Source organism: Cyclopterus lumpus, chromosome 7, assembly GCF_009769545.1.
Source record: "Cyclopterus lumpus isolate fCycLum1 chromosome 7, fCycLum1.pri, whole genome shotgun sequence".
Classification (NCBI taxonomy): Eukaryota; Metazoa; Chordata; class Actinopteri; order Perciformes; family Cyclopteridae; genus Cyclopterus; species Cyclopterus lumpus.
This window is the reverse complement of record NC_046972.1, coordinates 4,550,836-4,572,672: the sequence shown is the minus strand read 5'-3', so window position 1 is coordinate 4,572,672 and position 21,837 is coordinate 4,550,836. Positions and strand designations below refer to the sequence as shown.

Here is a 21,837-nt window from a genome sequence, read left to right as displayed (position 1 = left end):
AATCATCTCGCGGGCCGGATTAAACCCGTTCGCGGCCCTTATCCGGCCCGCGGGCCGTACGTTGGACACCCCTGGTTTAAAAGGGCTAATGCTTCGTCGTCACAACGCTGCGTCATCAGCGCAGCAATTTATTCGTTAATATCTGTAAATACATGGAGGCGGCGGGACAAAATTGTGGCTTTGAAAGCGTTCTGGTTTCATTTGAAGTCGGGTTGAGTCGTGTTGGCCAATCACGTTTGAACAGGCTCCGCTTGAATTCAGGTAAACGGTTCCGTGTGGAGAGCTGGAGAGGCATTGGCCGATATGCAATCTTGGAACCCACCAGATATAATCTGACGAAGATTAGGATTTTTGTTTTATTTCTTTTAAATGTAGCTTGTATACCGTCTACTTGTAAGCAATGAGCAGGCCACGGGAAAGGAAGGCGTGGCCCCAGAGATCCAGCCCCCTTCTCCCGGAGACCGTGCCTACGTCTTTACCACAGCAGCCCACGTAGACTGGTTGGGGACGTCTGGACACGCAAATCCAATCTGATGACTTGTAAATAACAGCGCTTTTTTTTTTTTTGACATATTGAATTCGGAAGATTATACATTCTGTAGAGAAACAGACTCAAGAAACTGAGGCTCCCGATATGAACTATTGTCATGATAATTACTTTTCCTATAATTGGTGTAGAAACGATGTGAACTCAGCGGACTTTGTGAGGAAGACGGTGTGAGGAAGGTTTTAGTGAACGTGACAGCTGTACTGTAATTTTGTTCCTCAGACATTTGGGGGTCAATTGGCTTTGTGTTCTCCTTCCTTTGTTTCTGTTTGTGTCGTGAGGAGGGCAGCGGTTTCATTGCGTGGCAAACGGCCATTCTAGCAATTGAATGTGTGCAAGGAAGAAAGAAGGATGGCAGACAAACAGTAAATGCTAGATGTTATGTTACCAAGGAGATATTGTATAATAGTGGTCACACACTAGGATGTAAGCAAGGCAATACGACATTAGCAGAATGTACGGGCATGCTCTTCCAGTAAAATGACAGCCATCACTGAAATGATATTATTGTTCAATGGCAATAAGTACAAAAACCCATGTGACAGAATGACTAAATATGTGGTTACAGACGTAACGACACCGTCTGAGGTTCTGGTAAACATCAGGGGTTTACAAGACACTTTAATTGAACATGACAGGGGAGGTAGGAAACTGAATTATTCTTTTGGATTGACTTTTCTGTGACATTTTACTACGGCAATTACAGGCAGAGCTTGTGTGTCAGAAAAAGTCTCATTTGTACATCCAGATAATGAACAACGCTGCCACTGAGAACAGGAACCCAGTGAGGAATGGACTTACTCAAGTATCCAGAGTACTTCCAGTAGGATATTCTTTATACATGTGCATTATTGTGAGCACTACAAATACATTTCTAATTATTATTATTTCTTTTACATTGTCATTTCCTCTATAATTGCACCTACCATGCTCTTTATGTGGAACCATGGCATTAAGCTGTGGAAATATGAACATTCAAATTTTAAGAATAAGACATGGAAGAGTATAAAAGTTGACTAGGATAACTTATTGATGTATCACTCTGTGAATTGATATTTTTGTGCAATAAGGAAATGAGAAAGATTAAAAGTCCGGAGAGGTCCAAGAAGGCGCAGACGGCTGGCAAAGAGGGAAGTAGTTTTTAATAGACAGATGAACGAGATATGAACAAATAGAAATAGTAAGAGATGAATATGAGCCACAGGTTTTTGGAGAAGTAACCGGGACCTCGTCAAGTGCTGGGGGACACTATCTTTCTCTTTCAGCCTTGTCCTTCATAATAATCTTCATATAATTTATGTTGCGAGTATAACAGCAATAGGAAATGTAAAAGCTACTTAAAAAAAGTTGAATTAATTCTGAATTGATTACGTTCATAACAGCTGATTGACGTCACTCTTGTTCCTGGAAGGCTCTGCATTTCTGAAAAATAATCTGTGTTAAATGAGATGTTTCTTTGTATTCATTATAAATAGAGTAAAACGGGTTTCATTAAGGTGTCCCTCCGCCTCTCCACAGTGGTGAGGAAACACAGATTGTGTGGCAAAGCCAGGTTCACAGACCAAAGCTCTAAGTCTGATCTCTATCACCCATATGTGTGGGCTGGTCTGAACTCTTTGAGTTTGAGTTTCAGGGTAACAGCATAAATAATAACACTACCGTATCCAAACGGACAGCTCACAGGCACAGACGCAAGTCTGTTAACACCGAATAAATATCCACCCGCGCCTCTCATGAGGGGTGTCAAAGCGATAGAAACGGAAACCTGAGCCGGGCAGAAAAAAAACAACCCAAAAGGTGTGAAGCACAGTGATCAAAACACACCGTGCGGGGGCATATATATATATATATATATATATACAATAACAATTGAGTGAGTCAGCCAGACTTAACAACAAAAGCAAGGCGTACACAGGCAAACGGGCTCGTCTGTCTTCCTCCTCCAAGCTAACAACACTGGAACGATTCCCAACGGCGAAAGTTTAACAGCGATTAAAAAAATAAATAATAAAAGTCTCCCATGCATGAAGGCTGAGGAGACAAATGCTTTGCCCCCCCTCTCCAGTAACTCCGTCTGCGTCCGGGTTGCGAAGGTCGCGGTGATGGAAACAGAACCGAGACACGAGGATCATTTTATTGATTCCCGTCTTTCAATTTGTGTCACACGGTGCTTTTTGTACGGGTAACCGAGCGGAGAGCCGGATTTGAGTTCCAGGTACCTGCTGCTCGTGGATTTCCAGGTGGACCTTGTTGGTTTCTTCCCCCCCGAAGGTAGACGATGTAAGCTGCTCAACATGTGGGCCGTCTTGTTGGTTACGATGTTCGACTCGCTCCCCTTGTTCCGCAGGCCAATCACGTTTCAGCCTCTCGGGGTTTACGTCCACGCGAAGAAACATGAGCTCCTGCTGTGAGGATAACGCGGAATAATACACGTCATTCTTTGGGGTCGCATCGGCTTTTATAACGGCATTGAGCGAGCTTTCTAACGGCTAGCATAATTAGTGAGCATCCTTTATCATTGAGGACATATTTTGTTTGATATAGAGCCACATATGCTTATCCAATTTTGTTTGACATTTTTTTAAATACATACAACATCTGCCATCTTCCGCTCCTCGCTCCATCGCGCTCCTTTAGACCCTCTCTCTCTTCACTGCTGCTCATCAGTCCAATCACCAGCTTCACCCAATCCATGTTGTGGTCGTCTTTTCGCAGCATTGAATTATATTTCCTCTATTACTAATCCAACACTGGAAAACATCTCACAATCTTCTAATATTATTGCTGAGAGACATGCCCATTATAAAAAAAACTAGAATTAAAATGACAGACACAGTCCTTGGCTCTCCCCACAACTGGACCTTGATTTATTTATTTATTTTTAACAATGGGAGCCTATGGTGATAATACAATATGAATGATATACTGGGAGTTGTCTCTGGAATACAAATTCCAAGCAATGCTAAGCAGTGGCACCGAATCCAGTTCTTATTGTACATCCGGGTTGCATTGGTTTAGTATTGATTCAGCTCTATTGGGTACAAATGAATAAATATAACGTATAACATTGATCAATGTGTTCAACATTGATCAAATAATTTTTTGGGCCAGCTACTTTGATCTTCCGGGATCATAAATAAATTAGCTTACAGTAATAAAGGAATGTATGTTGAAGTACATGGGAGTTATTATTTGAGAATTGTGGAATTTCACTGGTATATTGTAACAATCTAAGAGAGAGATCTTTTCTTTTCATGATTTCCTTCCCTGAACGCCACCAATCCAGATGGGAAAATGAAACAAAGATGGCCAACAAACAAACACACCCCTATAGAAACGGGTGCTTACCTGCACAACAGCTCGTTGTTATCAAGGTGGGGAGCCTGCCGGCTTATCTCAGTCACATCCCAGAGGAACGACAAGTGCAGCAACCGCTCGTCGTAAATCTCTGGTGACGGGCCGGTGAATGAGAAAAATGTGTTCTTCAAGACTCGATAAGAGTTATATATTGCACACAGTTGATGCTCTGGCAGCGGTTAGCGAAGAGGACGTCAAGGTCCTGCTGTCTTGGTGGCCCTCCATCATTCCACCTCCTTTGCATTTTCCTTCTGTATGCATCAAAATGTACACACCGACACAATTTCCCCTCTGACATCATAATATCTCAATTTCCTTGCACTTCAGTCCCAATTATCCTCAAAAGCTCTGACAGTTCTCGTGTTTCTTATTTCTTTATTTCCACCCAAGCAGAGGTTTCTCCTCACTCCAAAGCCGGGGGTTTGTCTTGCTGCGTCTCCTCTGCTTTCTCCTTTTCAGCTTTATTGAGTCAACAATGTCGAGAGGGGAGGGTGGGGGGGCGGGGGGGTCCTCAGGAGTCAGCTAGCCTCTTCGTTAAAGCCATTAGCATTTCTCATCCGTGATTATCCCTTGGAAAAACGTCTGTGTGTGTGTGTGTGTGTGTGTGTGTGTGTGTGTGTGTGTGTGTGTGTGTGTGAGGAGAGGGAACGCTGCGGGGAAGAACTGATGGAAGAGCTGTTAGTTACATCGATTAAGCAAATATCTACACAACTTAACAGCCCGCACCTCCACCACATCCTCTCACACGGTAGCTCCGCTGAGGAGTCGGCTGTCATAACGGATGTGTAGCAGCACCTCTCCTCTCCTTCTCTCCTCTCCTCTTCTCTTCTCCTCTCCTCACCTCACCTCTCCTCTCCTCTCCTCTCCTCTCCTCTCCTCTCCTCTCCTCTCCTCTCCTCTCTCCCCTCTCCTCTCCTCTCCTCTCCTCTCCTCTCCTCTCCTCTCCTCTCCTCTCCTCTCCTCTCCTCTCCTCTCCTCTCCTCTCCTCCTTTTCTTCCCCCCCTCCCGGCTCTCGACTCCATTCTTCTCTCTCATTAATCTCCGCCGCTCTCCTCCCTCTGTTGTGTTCCAGCGGCGATGCAGCCGAGTGTGACAGAAATTGTTTGAGCAAAAGTTTCCATTACGGCATTTCACGACAGCGCTCGTGAAATGTGATTTTCCGCCAGTGTTTGTTCTGTTTCTCGACGGAACTCTTGAATTGCTTGAAACACGAGTGGGAAGTGAAACTGTTGTCATCGTTCCTTTGCCGGGGGAAACAAAGCGACGCCACTATTGATGTGTTCATATGTCTGCTGAATTGCTGTGATCAAAGGAGGACCACAGTGGCTGCAAAAAGGTTTTGAGAAGCACAGAAAGTGGCCAACTAAATTGGCTTTTGCTGCACCTCTGATCTTTTGCATTTCAGAATTTTGAAGTGATTCGCCCGACTGTCACCAAGTTCCTTCACCTCTCGTGCCCTTTCGACCCCAAATGTTGTCCTCCACCACTCTTTGAACATTTTCCAATAGATTTTTCATAATTGGACAAATCAGTCGCTTTCAAGTAATATTCAGCAGTATTTGCCTAAAAATAAATGTTTTATTTTTTAAGTGACAATACTCAATATGGCAAGATGGCAAGATGGCGCTGTGCTAGTCTCCTCTGTTTTTTCTTTCTTAGGTAATGGGGGAGGAGGAGTACCGGGCAAGAGTGGATGACTTGCTATAACTGCTATAACACTTTATAATAAATCCCCTCAATCAATCACTCAACTATAACACTGTTGCCCTGTTGTTTGTTTGGATACATCTTTGCACCATTGTTTTGTTAGTTAATTTAATTTAATTTGATTCTATTTTTTTTAATATATTGTGCATTTTTATATTTAATATTACTTTACTTGTATGTATAAATACTGCTGTAACAAAACAATGTCCCCTGGCGGGATTAATAAATCTAATCTATCCATCTATCCATCTATCCATCTATCTATCTATCTATCCATCTATCCATCTATCTATCTATATGTTGTAAAATATAAACAAATCTTAGGACATATCGTTTGACCTTCTTCTATCTTTCCTCCCTGAAGGTAAACGCGTTTCTGTCCTTTGTGGTGCCCATGGTGGCCATATCTGCACTGAACGGGGTCATAGCCAATCAGCTGCTGCGGATGTACCGTGAGGCGGAGCAGGAGAACCGCGTCTGTGTCATCGGGGGAAATCCCACCACGCTGAATGTCACCGTGGAGCCCAACCGGGCGCAGTCGCTCCGCCACGGGGTTCTTGTTCTCCGTAAGTGTTCCCACTGTACACACATATACCTCCATCCTTCCGTATACAGAAGGAGATATGGCTACTTTATATTTCTCTATATAACATAATGCACCAACAACCGGAAATATTCTTCAACGTAATATTTTGGAAGCACAAATTGTGTGTTCACACTGAAAAGGTGACAAACGGAATGCATAAAAGACGCACTTGATTTCATTCTTCTTCTTTTCTGCGCTGTTGATGGATCTCCCACAACACAAGGACACGGACGAGTTCTGCAAAAAACATGAAAAATAAACAGAAAGAAGAAGAAGAAAGAAATCTCAATTTGATAGAACGTTGCACCGTGTTAGCGTTACGTTGATTTTGTTTTTTAACTAACTGCTAAAACAATATACTGCATATAATGTATGGAATTAGTAAGTAGTACGGCTATGAGACAGCTAACCTGAGTAATCAGCTTGCACAGCTGGTATTAATTGGCTGTTTTCCTTATGAACGGTTTAAAGTTAACCAACAGCTTGACAGTGCACTACCTTATGGACAATAACTCTATTTTTAGTGTGTATATGACGTGAATAGCGTCTACTGAGTCTCTGTATTGCAGCTCTAGGTTAATAATCAGAGTGATGACATCTCTGGCGTTTCATTAGGGGCTCGTAATGAAACGCGTCTTCCCATAATGGTCCATTGTCGTGAACCCTGTCCAGCATATCACATTGATTGAATTGAAAGCTCAAATGGGCCAAAAGAGTCGTCTCTGATACTCGCGCCGATCGGATGAGATTGATATTGCCGTGACATTTCAATTACGGGAAGAGGATTCTTGAAATGATTTCTCATACTCTCACTGTGTCACACAGATGTAATGTAGAGACTGACTGATCCTCACTGGCATGTGCTCCACGTTCCGTACTCATCAATTACCAAAGCTGACTGAGACGTTGACGTCCCGACAGGCCGGCTCGCTCTTCCCCTGCCCTTCTCTAACTGAGTTAGGCCTGCTCTTTAAGAGTGTGTGTGTGTGTGTGTGTGTGTGTCTCTGAACTGGTGCACCTATCCATCAGACCAGAAGACATTTGGAGGTCCACATTTTAATATAAAGTAGTAAAGCCTGAACTTTAATGAATGTCCTTCAGAGGTTTAAACTTCACATTGAAGTTAAATGAAGAGACATGAGAATGTAGAACATTTACAAATCTATGCAAGTAAGGATCAGACTACACCTTTTAAAATCTTAATGCAAAAAAAGTCCTTGAATCAATTTTCACGAGCACAGGACTTCAATAATTATAAAAATCAGAAAAACAAAACAAAGCGGTCCATGGTTCCATGACTCGTATGTAAGAATATTTTTTAAAAGGGTTGATTGACAGGGTTTCAGAATGTGTGTGTGTGTGTGTGTGTGTGTGTGTGTGTGTAATGCATTAATGGAGCTGGCTCCGACCTCCCCCACTGCTTTCACAGCTGCAGTGTGTCTGAATATTTAAGCGTTCCTCTACTGCACCTGTACATGTTCTTAAAAAGGAAACCTTGAGAGGTAACTGAAATGAAAAAAACAATCAGTGCGCGAGAGTCGCTCTTTGCTGCGCCCCACTTAAGACTCTATAATGTCTTAACGGAGCCTTGAGAGACAAGAAGAAGAAGCGTGCATCAGAATCAGATGTAGTCTTTCTTCACAGGCACAGTGAAGAGTATATTTGAGTATATTTGTGTATACTTGTGTATATTTGTGTATATTTGTGTCCCTTTCGAAGTTGTAACGGATAAGTTTCCCGCAATGTTTAAGATTTTGGACACTGGCCCCCGAAATAGTAACACCCAAGTGAAGTAAGATGACATTTTCCTATTTGTTGGTTTTCTACAGTGCAAAAGGAAAAAGGCCCTTATAACGTGGAGTTTGTTTGCTTTGTATTCTGGGGATGACAAGCACGGTTCAATTAAGAGAAATTACAGCAGCAGCCTTTTCCATCATGGACGTCCAACGTGTATCCAAAGCCGCTGTGACCGAGGCGCTGCGCTACAAGGGTGTGCAGCTCGACGAATGGAACCTGTGCACAACACAAAATGTACATCATTTTAAATAAGCCTCGCCCCAGTTTTAAAATAAATAACCGTACAGACTGGCACGGGCGAAACGTAACTATGTTTTAAAATGTTCCATTCGGGACCATAACTAGTCGACTTCCAGCCTGGAGGGGCGGGACATTGGAAAGAGGTCGAGGTGCTCCAGCGAGTCTTTTTCATGCTCAAGGATTTCATGAAGGAGCAAAAATTACAAACGTCAGTGTTATAGTATTAGTGGTATATAAACATGTTATATCAAATTGTATAAATATACTATATGCTATATGGTTAATATAAATATAACACTATTATATTAATATTAACATCATACATCCCATTTGATCATGATGTTGTACAAGTAAAGGGCTGGTTCCATCCAAACTAGATTAAACATATCTCAGGGTTTTAACGACATTGCAGATTGCCTTTGGATATTTCCTGGGTCATGTTTTTAAACTCTGGCCAGGAAGCAGTTTATTTATTTAGAGCCTCTGTCTTCATTAAACTTGGGCCTGCGGCAGTGGAGTTGACTGGTCCAAGTTTGTGTGTTTGCTGAATAAATCAATACAGATGTTAATCTCGGAGTCGAGAAGTTGGTCTTAACAGCTTTATTTAGAAAAGGATGTAAAGGCACAGTCTCTCCCATTGGAGAGTCATTTTATAACACCAGGGGGTTGAGCTCAGACAGTAACATTAGTGTTTATTAAAACAACAAAACAACTTTAAGTTATGATCCACCTTAAAGTTTGAGTTACGGTTTCCTTAAATAAAATAAAATCATATGCACAGAACACACTTAAGGTTTCCTTAAGATGTTCACCTAAGTATTTAAGGTGTTCTCTTTGTCTTGGTCTTACATGTAAGGAATCACTTAAAGTTAGTTAACATGGTTAGCGGGATCATTTTGCGGATGAGATTACACAAGTCAGGGTTTTCGGTTCCTCGAAGCAAGTTTGGAAAAATCAATTCAATTCAATTCAATTCAATTCAGTTTATTTTGTATAGCCCAATATCACAAATTACAAATTAGCCTCAGAGGGCTTTACAATCTGTACACATACGACATCCCTGTCCCAGGACCTCACATCGAATCAGGAAAAACTCCCCAAAAATAACCTTTCACAGGGAAAAAAGGGAAGAAACCTTCAGGAGAGCAACAGAGGAGGATCCCTCTCCCCGGATGGACAGAAGCAATAGATGTCATGTGTACAGAATGAACAGCATTTACAAAGTTACATAAACACATTACATGAATATGACAATGTATGAATGGAACTCCAATCCATGAAACAGAAGGAGGTAGAGAGGAGGGGGCGGGGCATCAGCAGGGCCAACGCGGGAGGCCGGCTCACCAGGCATCAGACACCTCCAGGTCCAATGGACCCTATGAGACGTGAAGTCACAACGACTCCGGGGAGGAAGCAGAGTTAATAAGGTGCAATGGAGAGATGTAAATGTATCCATAAGGAGAGATAGAAGAGGAGAGAGGTGCTCAGTGTATCCTAAAACATCCCCCAGCAGCCTATAAGCCTATAGCAGCATATCAAGGGGCTCGACCAGGGCAAACCTGATTCAGCCCTAACTATAAGCACAATCAAACAGGAAAGTCTTAAGTCTATTCTTGAATGAGGTGACTGTGTCTGCCTCCCGGACTGAAAGTGGAAGCTGGTTCCATAAAAGAGGAGCTTGATAACTGAAGGCTCTTGCTCCCATCCTACTTTTTAGGACTCTAGGAACCACAAGTAGCCCCGCATTTAGTGAGCGCAGCTCTCTAGTGGGGCAATATGGTACTACAAGCTCCTTAAGATATGATGGTGCATCACCAATCAAGGCTTTGTAGGTGAGGAGAAGAATTTTAAATGTGATTCTTGATTTTACAGGGAGCCAGTGCAGCGCAGCTAATACAGGAGTAATGTGATCTCTTTTCTTAGTTTTTGTAAGTACACGAGCTGCAGCATTCTGGATCAACTGGAGGGATTTAAGAGACTTATTAGGGCAGCCTGATAATAAGGAGTTGCAGTAATCTAGTCTGGAAGTAACAAACGCGTGAACCAGCTTTTCTGCATCTTTTTGAGACAAGATGTGCCTGATTTTTGAAATGTTACGTAGATGAAAAAATGCAATCCTTGAGATTTGCTTAACGTGGGAGTTAAAGGACAAGTCTCGGTCAAAGATAACGCCTAGATTCTTTACAGTGGTGTTGGATGCGAGGGAAATGCCATCTACAGAAACCACATCACCAGATAATTGATCTCTGAGGTGTTCAGGGCCCAGTAAAATAACTTCAGTTTTGTCTGAGTTTAACATCAGGAAGTTGCAGGTCATCCATGTTTTTATGTCTTTAAGACATTCTTGAATTTTAGCAAGCTGGTTGGTCTCCTCTGGTTTGATCGATAGATATAATTGAGTATCGTCTGCATAGCAATGAAAGTTTATGCAGTGTTTCCTGATAATATTGCCCAAAGGAAGCATATATAAGGTAAATAAAATTGGTCCAAGCACAGAACCTTGTGGAACTCCGTGATTAACGTTGGTGGTCATTGAGGCTTCATCGTTTACAAATACAAATTGAGATCGATCTGATAAATAGGATTTAAACCAACTTAGTGCGGTACCTGAAATGCCAATCGACTGATGCAGTCTCTGTAATAGGATGTCATGATCAATGGTGTCGAACACAGCACTACGGTCTAATAATACCAGTACGGAGATGAGTCCTTTATCTGATGCAATTAGGAGGTCATTTGTAATTTTCACCAGTGCTGTCTCTGTGCTGTGGTGTTTTCTAAATCCTGACTGAAACTCCTCAAATAAACTATTCTGATGTAGGAAGTCGCACAACTGATTTGCGACTACTTTCTCAAGGATCTTAGAGAGGAAGGGAAGGTTAGAGATTGGTCTGTAGTTAGCCAACACCTCTGGATTAAGAGTGGGCTTTTTCAGGAGAGGTTTAATTACAGCTACTTTGAAGGAATGTGTTACATGGCCTGTTAGCAAAGACACATTAACAATATCCAGCAGAGAGGTGCCAATTAAAGGCAACACGTCTTTAAGCAGCATCGTTGGGATGGGGTCTAAGAGACAGGTAGACGGTTTAGAAGTAGAAACCACCATAGCAACACATCCAAAAGTTTGAACCTGCTCCAGCCAGGCTCATTTAGTCTAGCTGGATAATCTGGCCACGCCCCCTGAAGAAAGTGGCAGCTCCCTTCCTCATTGATGAAGGAGCGATATTAGTTAGATTAACGTTTTATAGGGAGAGAGTTCTTATGACGTGATGATGACTTCCTATACGAGCGCTATCCATTCTGCCCTCAAGGAATCATTTATTACAGACCTTCTGGAGCCTACATTGAACACCACACGCCGCAGCATTGACTGTCTCACAGACTGTATGCAGAGCGTTGTGGTACATTGTTGTACATTGTTGTACATTGTGGTACATTGTTTTACATTGTTGTACATTGTGGTACAGTGTGGTACAGTGTGGTACATTGTGGTACATTGTGGTACAGTGTGGTACATTGTGGTACATTGTGGTACATTGTTGTACAGTGTGGTACATTGTTGTATATTGTGGTACATTGTGGTACAGTGTGGTACAGTGTGGTACATTGTAGTACATTGTGGTACATTGTGGTACAGTGTGGTACAGTGTGGTACATTGTTGTACAGTGTGGTACAGTGTGGTACAGTGTGGTACAGTGTGGTACATTGTAGTACATTGTGGTACAGTGTGGTACAGTGTGGTACATTGTGGTACATTGTTGTGCATGGTGGTACATTGTGGTACATTGTGGTACAGTGTGGTACAGTGTGGTACATTGTGGTACATTGTGGTACAGTGTGGTACATTGTTGTATATTGTGGTACATTGTGGTACAGTGTGGTACAGTATGGTACATTGTAGTACATTGTGGTACATTGTGGTACAGTGTGGTACAGTGTGGTACATTGTTGTATATTGTGGTACATTGTGGTACATTGTGGTACAGTGTGGTACAGTGTGGTACATTGTGGTACATTGTGGTACATTGTTGTGCATGGTGGTACATTGTGGTACAGTGTGGTACATTGTTGTATATTGTGGTATATTGTGGTACATTGTGGTACAGTGTGGTACATTGTGGTACATTGTGGTATATTGTTGTGCATGGTGGTACATTGTGGTACAGTGTGGTACGTTGTTGTATATTGTGGTACATTGTGGTACATTGTGGTACAGTGTGGTACATTGTTGTATATTGTGGTATATTGTGGTACATTGTGGTATATTGTGGTACATTGTGGTACATTGTGGTACAGTGTGGTACAGTGTGGTACATTGTGGTACATTGTGGTACATTGTTGTGCATGGTGGTACATTGTGGTACAGTGTGGTACATTGTTGTATATTGTGGTATATTGTGGTACATTGTGGTACAGTGTGGTACATTGTGGTACATTGTGGTATATTGTTGTGCATGGTGGTACATTGTGGTACAGTGTGGTACGTTGTTGTATATTGTGGTACATTGTGGTACATTGTGGTACAGTGTGGTACAGTGTGGTACATTGTGGTACATTGTGGTACATTGTTGTGCATGGTGGTACATTGTGGTACAGTGTGGTACATTGTTGTATATTGTGGTATATTGTGGTACATTGTGGTACAGTGTGGTACATTGTGGTACATTGTGGTACATTGTTGTGCATGGTGGTACATTGTGGTACAGTGTGGTACATTGTGGTACATTGTGGTACATTGTTGTATATTGTGGTACATTGTGGTACAGTGTGGTACATTGTTGTGCATTGTGGTACATTGTTGTACAGTTTGGTACATTGTTGTATATTGTGGTACAGTGTGGTACATTGTGGTACATTGTAGTACATTGTGGTACATTGTGGTACAGTGTGGTACATTGTTGTGCATTGTGGTACATTGGTGTACAGTGTGGTACATTGTTGTATATTGTGGTACAGTGTGGTACAGTGTGGTACATTGTGGTACATTGTTGTATATTGTGGTACATTGTTGTCCATTGTGGTACATTGTTGTACATTGTTGTACATTGTTGTGCATTCTGGTACATTGTTGTACATTGTGGTACATTGTTGTCCATTGTGGTACATTGTTGTATATTGTGGTACATTGTTGTGCATTCTGGTACATTGTTGTACATTGTGGTACAGTGTGGTACATTGTGGTACATTGTGGTACATTGTTGTACAGTGTGGTACATTGTTGTATATTGTGGTACATTGTTGTGCATTCTGGTACATTGTTGTACATTGTGGTACATTGTTGTACAATTTAGCAAATGTTGACTTTCTGTATGTTTCCGTGTGTGTTTTTCTCCCTGCTCCGTATCAGATCTACATCCTGTCTCTCTCTCTCCCTTGTGTGTTCAGGAGCGGTGGTCATAGCCTTCGTGGTCTGCTGGCTGCCCTATCACGCTCGCCGCCTCATGTTCTGCTACGTCTCCGACTGGTCCGAGTGAGTAACGAGTCCTGCTCCGCCTCTGACACTAAGGGGACCCCCGGTGGGGTGTTTTTTTGTGGGGAGTTGCTCTGTGCAGAAAACATACCGAAGCTGTGCACACAGTGCACGTAGAGCCACACATAGAACCTTCACGTGCGCGCACATTTCTTTCACATATGCAGAGACCCTATGCACGCGCTAATGGTGGCTATAGCCGCCGTTTAGAAGGTCATCCGTCAAGAGCATCTGACAAAGAGGAGCAGGACAGATACGTCTTCCTGATTAGATTGCCTTCATTAGATGTCTCTCTCTGTCTCTCTCTCTCTCTCTCTCTCTCTCTCTCTTTTCTGTTTTTCCTGAAACGCTTAGTCCTTCCAAACCACATATTGTTGTCCATAATTAAATCCAACACACTGTTTCAGTAAATGAACGTTAGTGCTGGCAAAGCCTCGTATTTCTGTCGTTTCTGGGCAGAAACATTTTACGTAAAGTCTACCTCTTCCTCTCCTAAGTCGAGCTTTATTAAAAGTTTGGTCATTTTAGTTGTTTCTTCAGAGTGTTTAAAACATTGTGTCACCTGCCTTCTTTCTCACAGGCCATTCTTTGTCATCGTAAGTTTCTCTTAGTCTGATTGTGCTGACTAGGCGTGTTGCAGCACAGGAAACTGAGCTTCTCTATCCAAACAAGAAAAGTATTTTATTGGTTTAAACTACATTCTGGTCTTGTTCTTTTGCATCAACAATATTACATGTTGATATAGTCAACATGACGTCATTAAACACTAACGGTTTACTAAAATTGTTCTTTGCTTTATCGCTGAGTAATATTCACAACAGTTTTTTTTTTTTAAAAAGGCATTGATGTGCAAATTAAATTCTGGAAAATTAAAACAAAACGCCCCCGACGTGAAAGACCCTTTAGATGTGGAAATAAGGCATTGTTTGTTTGTCGTCGAACATTTTTCAATTATGTCTCGAAAGCCTCACAAGCATTGTGTCATGCATAATAATAACAATAATAATAATAATAGACATAATAAACATAATAATATTCTGATTTACCTGTGAGGCAACCAAACTGTAATATAATTCAAATTAATGACTTATTAATAAGGAAATGGTATAATTGCTGTTTCCCCTCATTAAGCAAGTTGCCATCCACTGGTAGTCAAACATGAGCAACCGTTTGTCTCAAGTAAGAGCAGATTATGGTAATAATGTGTTGGGTGTGTTTTATGCATTATGCCTGCAGTGGAGGCAATATTTAGAGGCAAGCAATGTTTTTATTTAGGGACCCAATAAAACACAGTGGACAACATCAGCCCTCTTTAAAATGGCATGAGTCAACTCTGCAGCTGTATAAAAAGACTTCAGTCATTGGGTGTTATTACCAGCCACGACTGCAACGCTGCTATTGTTCTCATAATGTGGTCCTGGAGACGCCGACCGTAGCGGTTTGAAGTACTTTGCCAGGTGTGTATATGTCTGACTCTGTGTGTCCATCACAAAACGTAAATTGGGATCAAAATTGAGGGCGAGTTTGAAGATGGGCGTGATGCGAGCATGTCGGCTGGAGTGAACCCATCGGAAGAGGGTCGCTAGTTTTAGAAGAAGAAGAAAACATCTGCCTGGGGAGAAGCAGCAGGAAAAAGCCAGATTATTGTGCTCGCCTGTATGAAAAGTCTTTAGTTCTGAAATCAGTTCGACACTCTTGGAGACTGAAGACAGGCAGAGACGGCGAAGGACTAGACATTGACATTAACGATTAAAAAGTCCTTCAATGTCAACACATGAATGTGGATTGGGAGTATCGGAGGCATCAGTAAGCCTTGAAGCCACTGGAAGCTCCTGGAAGTAGTCAACGACCAGTGAACATATTGGTATTTTCCTTCCTGGTAATCGCAGTGCTCTTTGATAAATCGGTCCTTAGTGGAGCTGCCACAAGAGGAAATTAACTTGTGTGCAGGAAGCACAAAATTATTATGTAAAAATGCGGCCCTTGTCCCACGCATTGTAATGACAAATGCAGGATTTCCTATCAAAATAGAAATTGTACTAGTCATTCATCCACCATGAGCGGAGCCCACAGCATTACCTCACTGCATGTGATGAAAAGGTCAACTACCTTTCAATGCTACCCCTCATCTTTAATGGTGTCCCTATATGCAGACAGACACGCACATCCTTGACTTTCCACACACCTCAGAGACCTTTGGCCACTGCATAGCACAGCAGATCGATACACCAGATTCCAGTTTGTGACTCATAACCTTTCAAGGAGCCACAGTATCAATTCACCCTTTTTTCAATACAATTTGACTTTTGGACTTCACCACACTGGAGGTATAGGAAGTGTTTGGACAGAAACAGTCCTCCACAGTCACCACTGGAATCTAATTATTATGTTAATAATAGTAGTGTAGTCCTGTCTTTATCAGCAACTGTGCAGACATGTGATTGTTTAAACAGAATTTAAAAAGCAGACGCTGCTCAGCATTCAAAACTTAAATTTAGAATTATGAATGAAGTTTCAAAGCACTAGGGAGGTGTTGAATTCATGTTGCCGTGACATATTGGGAAGGGAAGGGACAGGCATGCGGTCCTTGCCTGTGTGTGTGTGTACGTGTGTGTGTGTGTGTGTGTAACAAGATTATGTAGGTGCATCCTGTCTGAATAATCTGCCCTTTAAATACCCGAAAAAAACTCCACCATTGACTGTAGACCAGGTTTTTAATGGTCAATGGTGCAATGGCTGCCTGCTGCCGAAGACGGCAATGTTCCAGCAATGCTCTTGACCATTTTAAGATCAATGAGCCTTTGGGCACGCAGACGGGCCCGAGCGCGTTTACCACTTGGACAATTGTGTTGCTTTGAAACGAGCAATGAGAGTTGCACTGCGCTGCTTTGCGTTGGCTGTGAGCTCGGCCCGGCCTGTTTCTGTCATTGTGACAACTTGTGGTCCTGGATACACCTTCTGCAGCGGAAACTACCACCGAATATGACGAGCTCCAGGTAGCAGGCGCGGAGGTGGACAGCATGACGACCGTTGCCAGTGGAGAAACGCACACTGAGGCTTGAAGCTGAGCTTTTCAAGAGCATGTGTTTTAATCCAGTCCTTACTTTATTTGAAAGGAGAGAAGAACATGTATTGAGTATTAGATTATGTATTATCCAGTTTAATTAAACAAATAATGTTAAGATATTATTCAATTGAACTTTGTATTTACAACTATAAATGTATTTACAACTGTATTTAAGCTACTTAAATAAATATATATGTCTATATATCTATATATAATTACATTACGCCTTAAAACCATGACTATCCAGCATAGTGTAACAAAAATAGGATTTAAGATTAGTAATGCTGTTGATGCCAAAATCCTACCCCATGTTTGTATGTAATTAAAATAAATAATAACATCAGACAATGTTTGCTTCGTTTAGGCGGCAGGAGGGAGAATTGGTTATTTTCAAGATTTGTTGTATTATGGTTTCAAAATGAAACAGCATAACATAAGTTATGGGATCTATCGAAGGACTTTATTCCTTGGCAACTGTCATGTTTCTGCCAATTAATGTACAGATCTTTAGGCATTATATTATCTTAAATGTCTTGGAAAAATAGTTAATATAGCCACCTCCCGGAGCCCCCTAGGTTTGGAGCTGAGCCCTGAATGTTTACATTGTCTGGCTCCGCCCCTGAATCCACAGAACAAGTGATGAATTACTGCCGTAATAATGGGTCTAAGGCAGCCATTGACGTCGATCTTTTTAGTTCACGTTCCAAGCTGAGCCCGAAAGTCCTGCTCCTGAGAGGCTTATTGGGACAGGTCCACCATGACATCCCTATATACATCCGTTATTTAGGCTGCATATAAGCTTTAATAATGGATATATTGGCAGTTTTTCCCACGAGTAGAAAGCTGAAAGATATGTCTAATATATGTGATAGATGATATCTTTAATACATCTATTTAACTCATCAATATGTCGTAACAACGGCTCCCTGTCTCCTGTTTCCTCACAGTGACTTGTACGACTTCTACCACTATTTCTACATGCTGACCAACGTCCTGTTCTACGTCAGCTCCGCCATCAACCCCATCCTCTACAACCTGGTGTCGGCCACCTACCGACAGATCTTCTTCTGCACGCTGCGCTACTTCTGCTTGCCCTGCCGCCGTGCACCCAGGAGGCACCCCCACCCCTTTACCCGCCAGTCCATCAGCATATCCAGCAACCACACCCTGTCCACCAACATCATCAAAGAGACTGCGTACTGATTGGGCTGCAATGGAATACGTGCGCTCTCATGCTACGAGCCCGTCTGTGCCACATTGTAAATACCGCTCCGCCTTCATCAAGGCCACTGTGGAACTGGTTTGGAGTCTGTTGGTACAGGCTGATCCGGTGCGGACGTCGCCATCGGTTTGACACGTGCTCGCTGTGAGATTTCATTTCAGATGCACATGTATTATTATGCGTGATCGTTTGTTGTCGTTTGTTGTTCATTCAGTTTGAGTTTGTGAAATGAACACCAAAAAAATACATATGACAATGGAAGGATGAAAAGGGGAAGGAAGTTTGGACATAAACGGGCGAAAGAGCATCTTTGAAATGGATACTGATATGTAAATGTGTTATACAGTATATACATGTTTTTAATGGTACCAATGATTCACACTGGCTTGTTGCTGTACAGTGCACTTGACTCATTGTTTTCAAGAATCAACTTAAAAAACACTTACAAGTACTTTCTCTAACAATGGCCTCTGGTAATACTTTCACCACTACTAAAGTGCTGATGCAACCCTCCTTTGTGATTCATTGTGTGAGCATCTGTGGATAAACTCAGCTTTGATGTTGGGGGGGAAGGTTCAAAGAGTTGGTGTTTCTCTTTCTTGCATTGACAGCTGTGGTGGACGAATCCCTTCCGTCATTACCACTAACCTGCCTCTCTTGGGTGAGTTCAGATAGCTGATCCTTAGACTCTGATTTTATGAATGTACATGGAATTTGTAAATAGTGCATACAAATAATATTATTATTTCTGGTTAGTTTAAGTGTGTGGACAGAAGAGTAGGGATGTTGCGTTACCAGCCGTATACGCATCAATACCGTTACATGTGAAATCATACCATTTTCAATATCCAATTTGATAAAATGGTACAAAAAAATATTTTACATTAATTGAACCACTTTCTGCCCAAACATATGACAATGTTATGATTTAATTGTGCCCAAACTCATTGTAACTGAATAGATCAACTCCATATTCGTTAACATTAGCCACATTAGCCCAGTGAACTTGAGCTAGCTTTCCTTCTGCCGATTTCAACATCTTCTTGTTGTTCACAGTGTAGCCAATGGACTGCAGGCTGAAGGCCCACCCATAGTGAGTTTAATGCCCCCATTTGGATTTTGGACTGTAGAAAAACTCATAATTCTGCCATCGACTGGACCGATTGGATCGGTTCTCGTGAAATCGCGACAGACGAGAAGTTGCTGTGATTTGTTATTTGTAGTATTTGTACATGATTTATCAAGTGGAGCAAATGTCAAACGTAAATGATGCAAGTCGAAGTTTGAAATGCCAAGAGAATGGAGCTTTTGCGCAATGTACAATGTTGGAAAGTTACAACAGCTGTTACTAAATAACAGAAATGTGTCGGGGCTGGGGTTTCATTCATTTTACAACAAGAACCTCAGTTCAATAACTATACGTTCGCCTTTGCATTTTAACTCAACCATGTTCATCTCAACTAATTACCCCAGAATGTTGAAAACATGAGCAATGGACATAAAACATTGTTGCTGAATGTAATCAGGGGTTTGCACATATGTCCCATATTGACATTCCTGTAAGGTGACGCTGTAACTATACACACAAAATGACACTGAGAACAGGAAACATAATTGTTCCTATCCAGGTAAAACAAATATGAATTCAGCCCCAACAGTGAGAGGGGTCATTGTAATCATATTAGTTGACCTGTGGCTCGTTGCTTGTGTGTATTCTGAGTGTGAAGGGGGGGTATGTTCCCCAAAGTGTAACCTAGAATGTACGATACTTGTTTATGTGCTTTTGAACAAATCACTCGGTCTCTGAGAAAATCCAGCCCGGTATATAAGAGAAGCCTATAAACACTGATTGAAGTTTATTACAAATGGAAAATGAATGGAATTCATTATAAGAGGCTGTAGTCATTATCAGGGTCACAGCAGCCGAGTCATTCAATGTTTTTGCCAGGTTGAAAACCAAATGAGGTGATGCACAAAGTCCCAAGTCTTTCTAGTGTCTCTGTGAGGCTGTAGTTAATAATAATAATAATACTTCAATTGTATATAGCGCTTTGAGTACATAGTTGGCTTTGAGCTCTGAATGCTAACGTCAGCATGGTGACAATGCTAACATGTTGATGCAGAGCAGGTCCAGTTTAACATTGCCACCACCTTCGCTTGCCAACACTAAGCAGTTGTTAATTCGTAATAAACACACAGCACAACTGAGGCTGATGAAAAAAAATGTATTTAGTCATAAACCAAAGTAAAAATTGAAATCTTGACCTGAAAATGGCACAAAATGGAAAAAGTCAGAAGATCAGCAAAGTGATTGTGATTCCTCATGAGGGGTATACAAATCGATCCAATACCTGGTAAAAATAAAATAAAAAAGTGAGCGGCCACCAAATACATTAAGATACATCATCTGGAAACTAAGATTATCTGTCCAAAGGTTCATGGCAATCCGTCCATCAGATGCTTGCCTTGTCATCCATAGAGCCGTGTCGCTAGAGTGGCTGAAAAATGCAAACGAAAATATGTAATACAATACAAAAGAATTCTGCAGCAATTTCACTATTTACCACTTTGATGCATTTAAGTGCTTTATGTAATTGTTGTTAATGAGAGTGAAGCATTTTGCGCTCTGTGCACCTCACATTTTTGCAGATAGAATTAGAGCGTAAGAGCGGCCAACGTCTTTGTGTTTTATTTGTTAAGCTGACATGCAAACAATGTCATTGTTTGGTGGTTGCCTACATTTTTTTATTAAAGCATCAACTTTTGACCATTAAACCCACAACGTGCCCCAGCACTGCTACCACTTACTCAAAGCATATCACAGCATTACATTGACAACAATATAAATAAAGGCTCAACCTCTCTCTACTATTTTTATTACGCCATGGCTGGTCGTTTTAATATAATGTGCTTTCTTATTGTAGGTGACAGTCACAGTGTTGTATACACTTTGACTTTACTGTATAAATTCCATCACACCTTAATTCAGCCAAACATCAGATTCCCTCACCCAAAGATCCAGACAATGAAATATATGAAAAAGATACTGTATATCCCTTTAATTTAGCAAACCATACACATGCAGTTAGAAACCTGTACATGGATTTGACCAAATGTTCATTGTAATTAAATTGAATAAATTGTTTGCTTATTTTAACTGATGATTCCAATCAGCCAACTGTATATGACACATTTCTCGGACAGAATGTTATTTCATTTCATATTGAAAACAAAAAATAAAGGAATGGAGATATATAGTATGCTGATGTACTGACTTTGCTGTTATGCCTCTCCTCTTCCATCAATCATGGCAATAAACAGCTCTCGGCTTGGACAAAGAAATATCGCTCACAAAGCACATTAATGTAGATCAAGAATGATGTCGCCCTAATAAATAACAAAAATAAAGCCATAAGTCTAAAGATGTTAACTGAGGAATGACACTAACCCTAACCCACTTGACCATGTTTATCCACAATAGGACTATCCAAGTGCACTTTATCATCTGCATAATTATGACAATGATCTTGTGGAAGCGTGAAGATGGAGCCCAGGATTGAACCCTGAACCCCATGTGAAGTCAGGATTTATACTCTTTAGACCTGAACATACATTTCCAATTGACACAAAAGGTTTCTGTTTCTGTGAATATGATTTAAACCAGTTTAGGACTGGTGTGCCAGGCTCTCTTTATACTTGGTTGCCGGTTAGCTTTTCTGCCATGCTTTTCCAGCCAATTTCACACAGGTTGCTACATTTCGCAGATCCATGATGTAGATATAAATTCTTTATTTACATTTATGCTGAATTAGATTGTTCACCCTTTCGATAGGTGAGTTAACT

The 21,837-nt window shown here is 41.4% G+C and overlaps 1 protein-coding gene across 1 annotated transcript in view; it reads left to right on the top strand.

The window, feature by feature from the left end:
- The window catches only part of ntsr1 (neurotensin receptor 1 (high affinity)), a 29,397-nt gene extending 11,422 nt beyond the window's left edge, over nucleotides 1-17,975 (top strand). The window contains exons 2-4 of the mRNA XM_034537717.1: nucleotides 5,976-6,177; nucleotides 13,621-13,705; nucleotides 17,720-17,975. Coding sequence (XP_034393608.1) covers nucleotides 5,976-6,177; nucleotides 13,621-13,705; nucleotides 17,720-17,975 — 543 coding nt within the window. The remainder of the gene's footprint in view (nucleotides 1-5,975; nucleotides 6,178-13,620; nucleotides 13,706-17,719) is intronic.
- The last annotated feature ends 3,862 nt before the right edge of the window (nucleotides 17,976-21,837 follow it).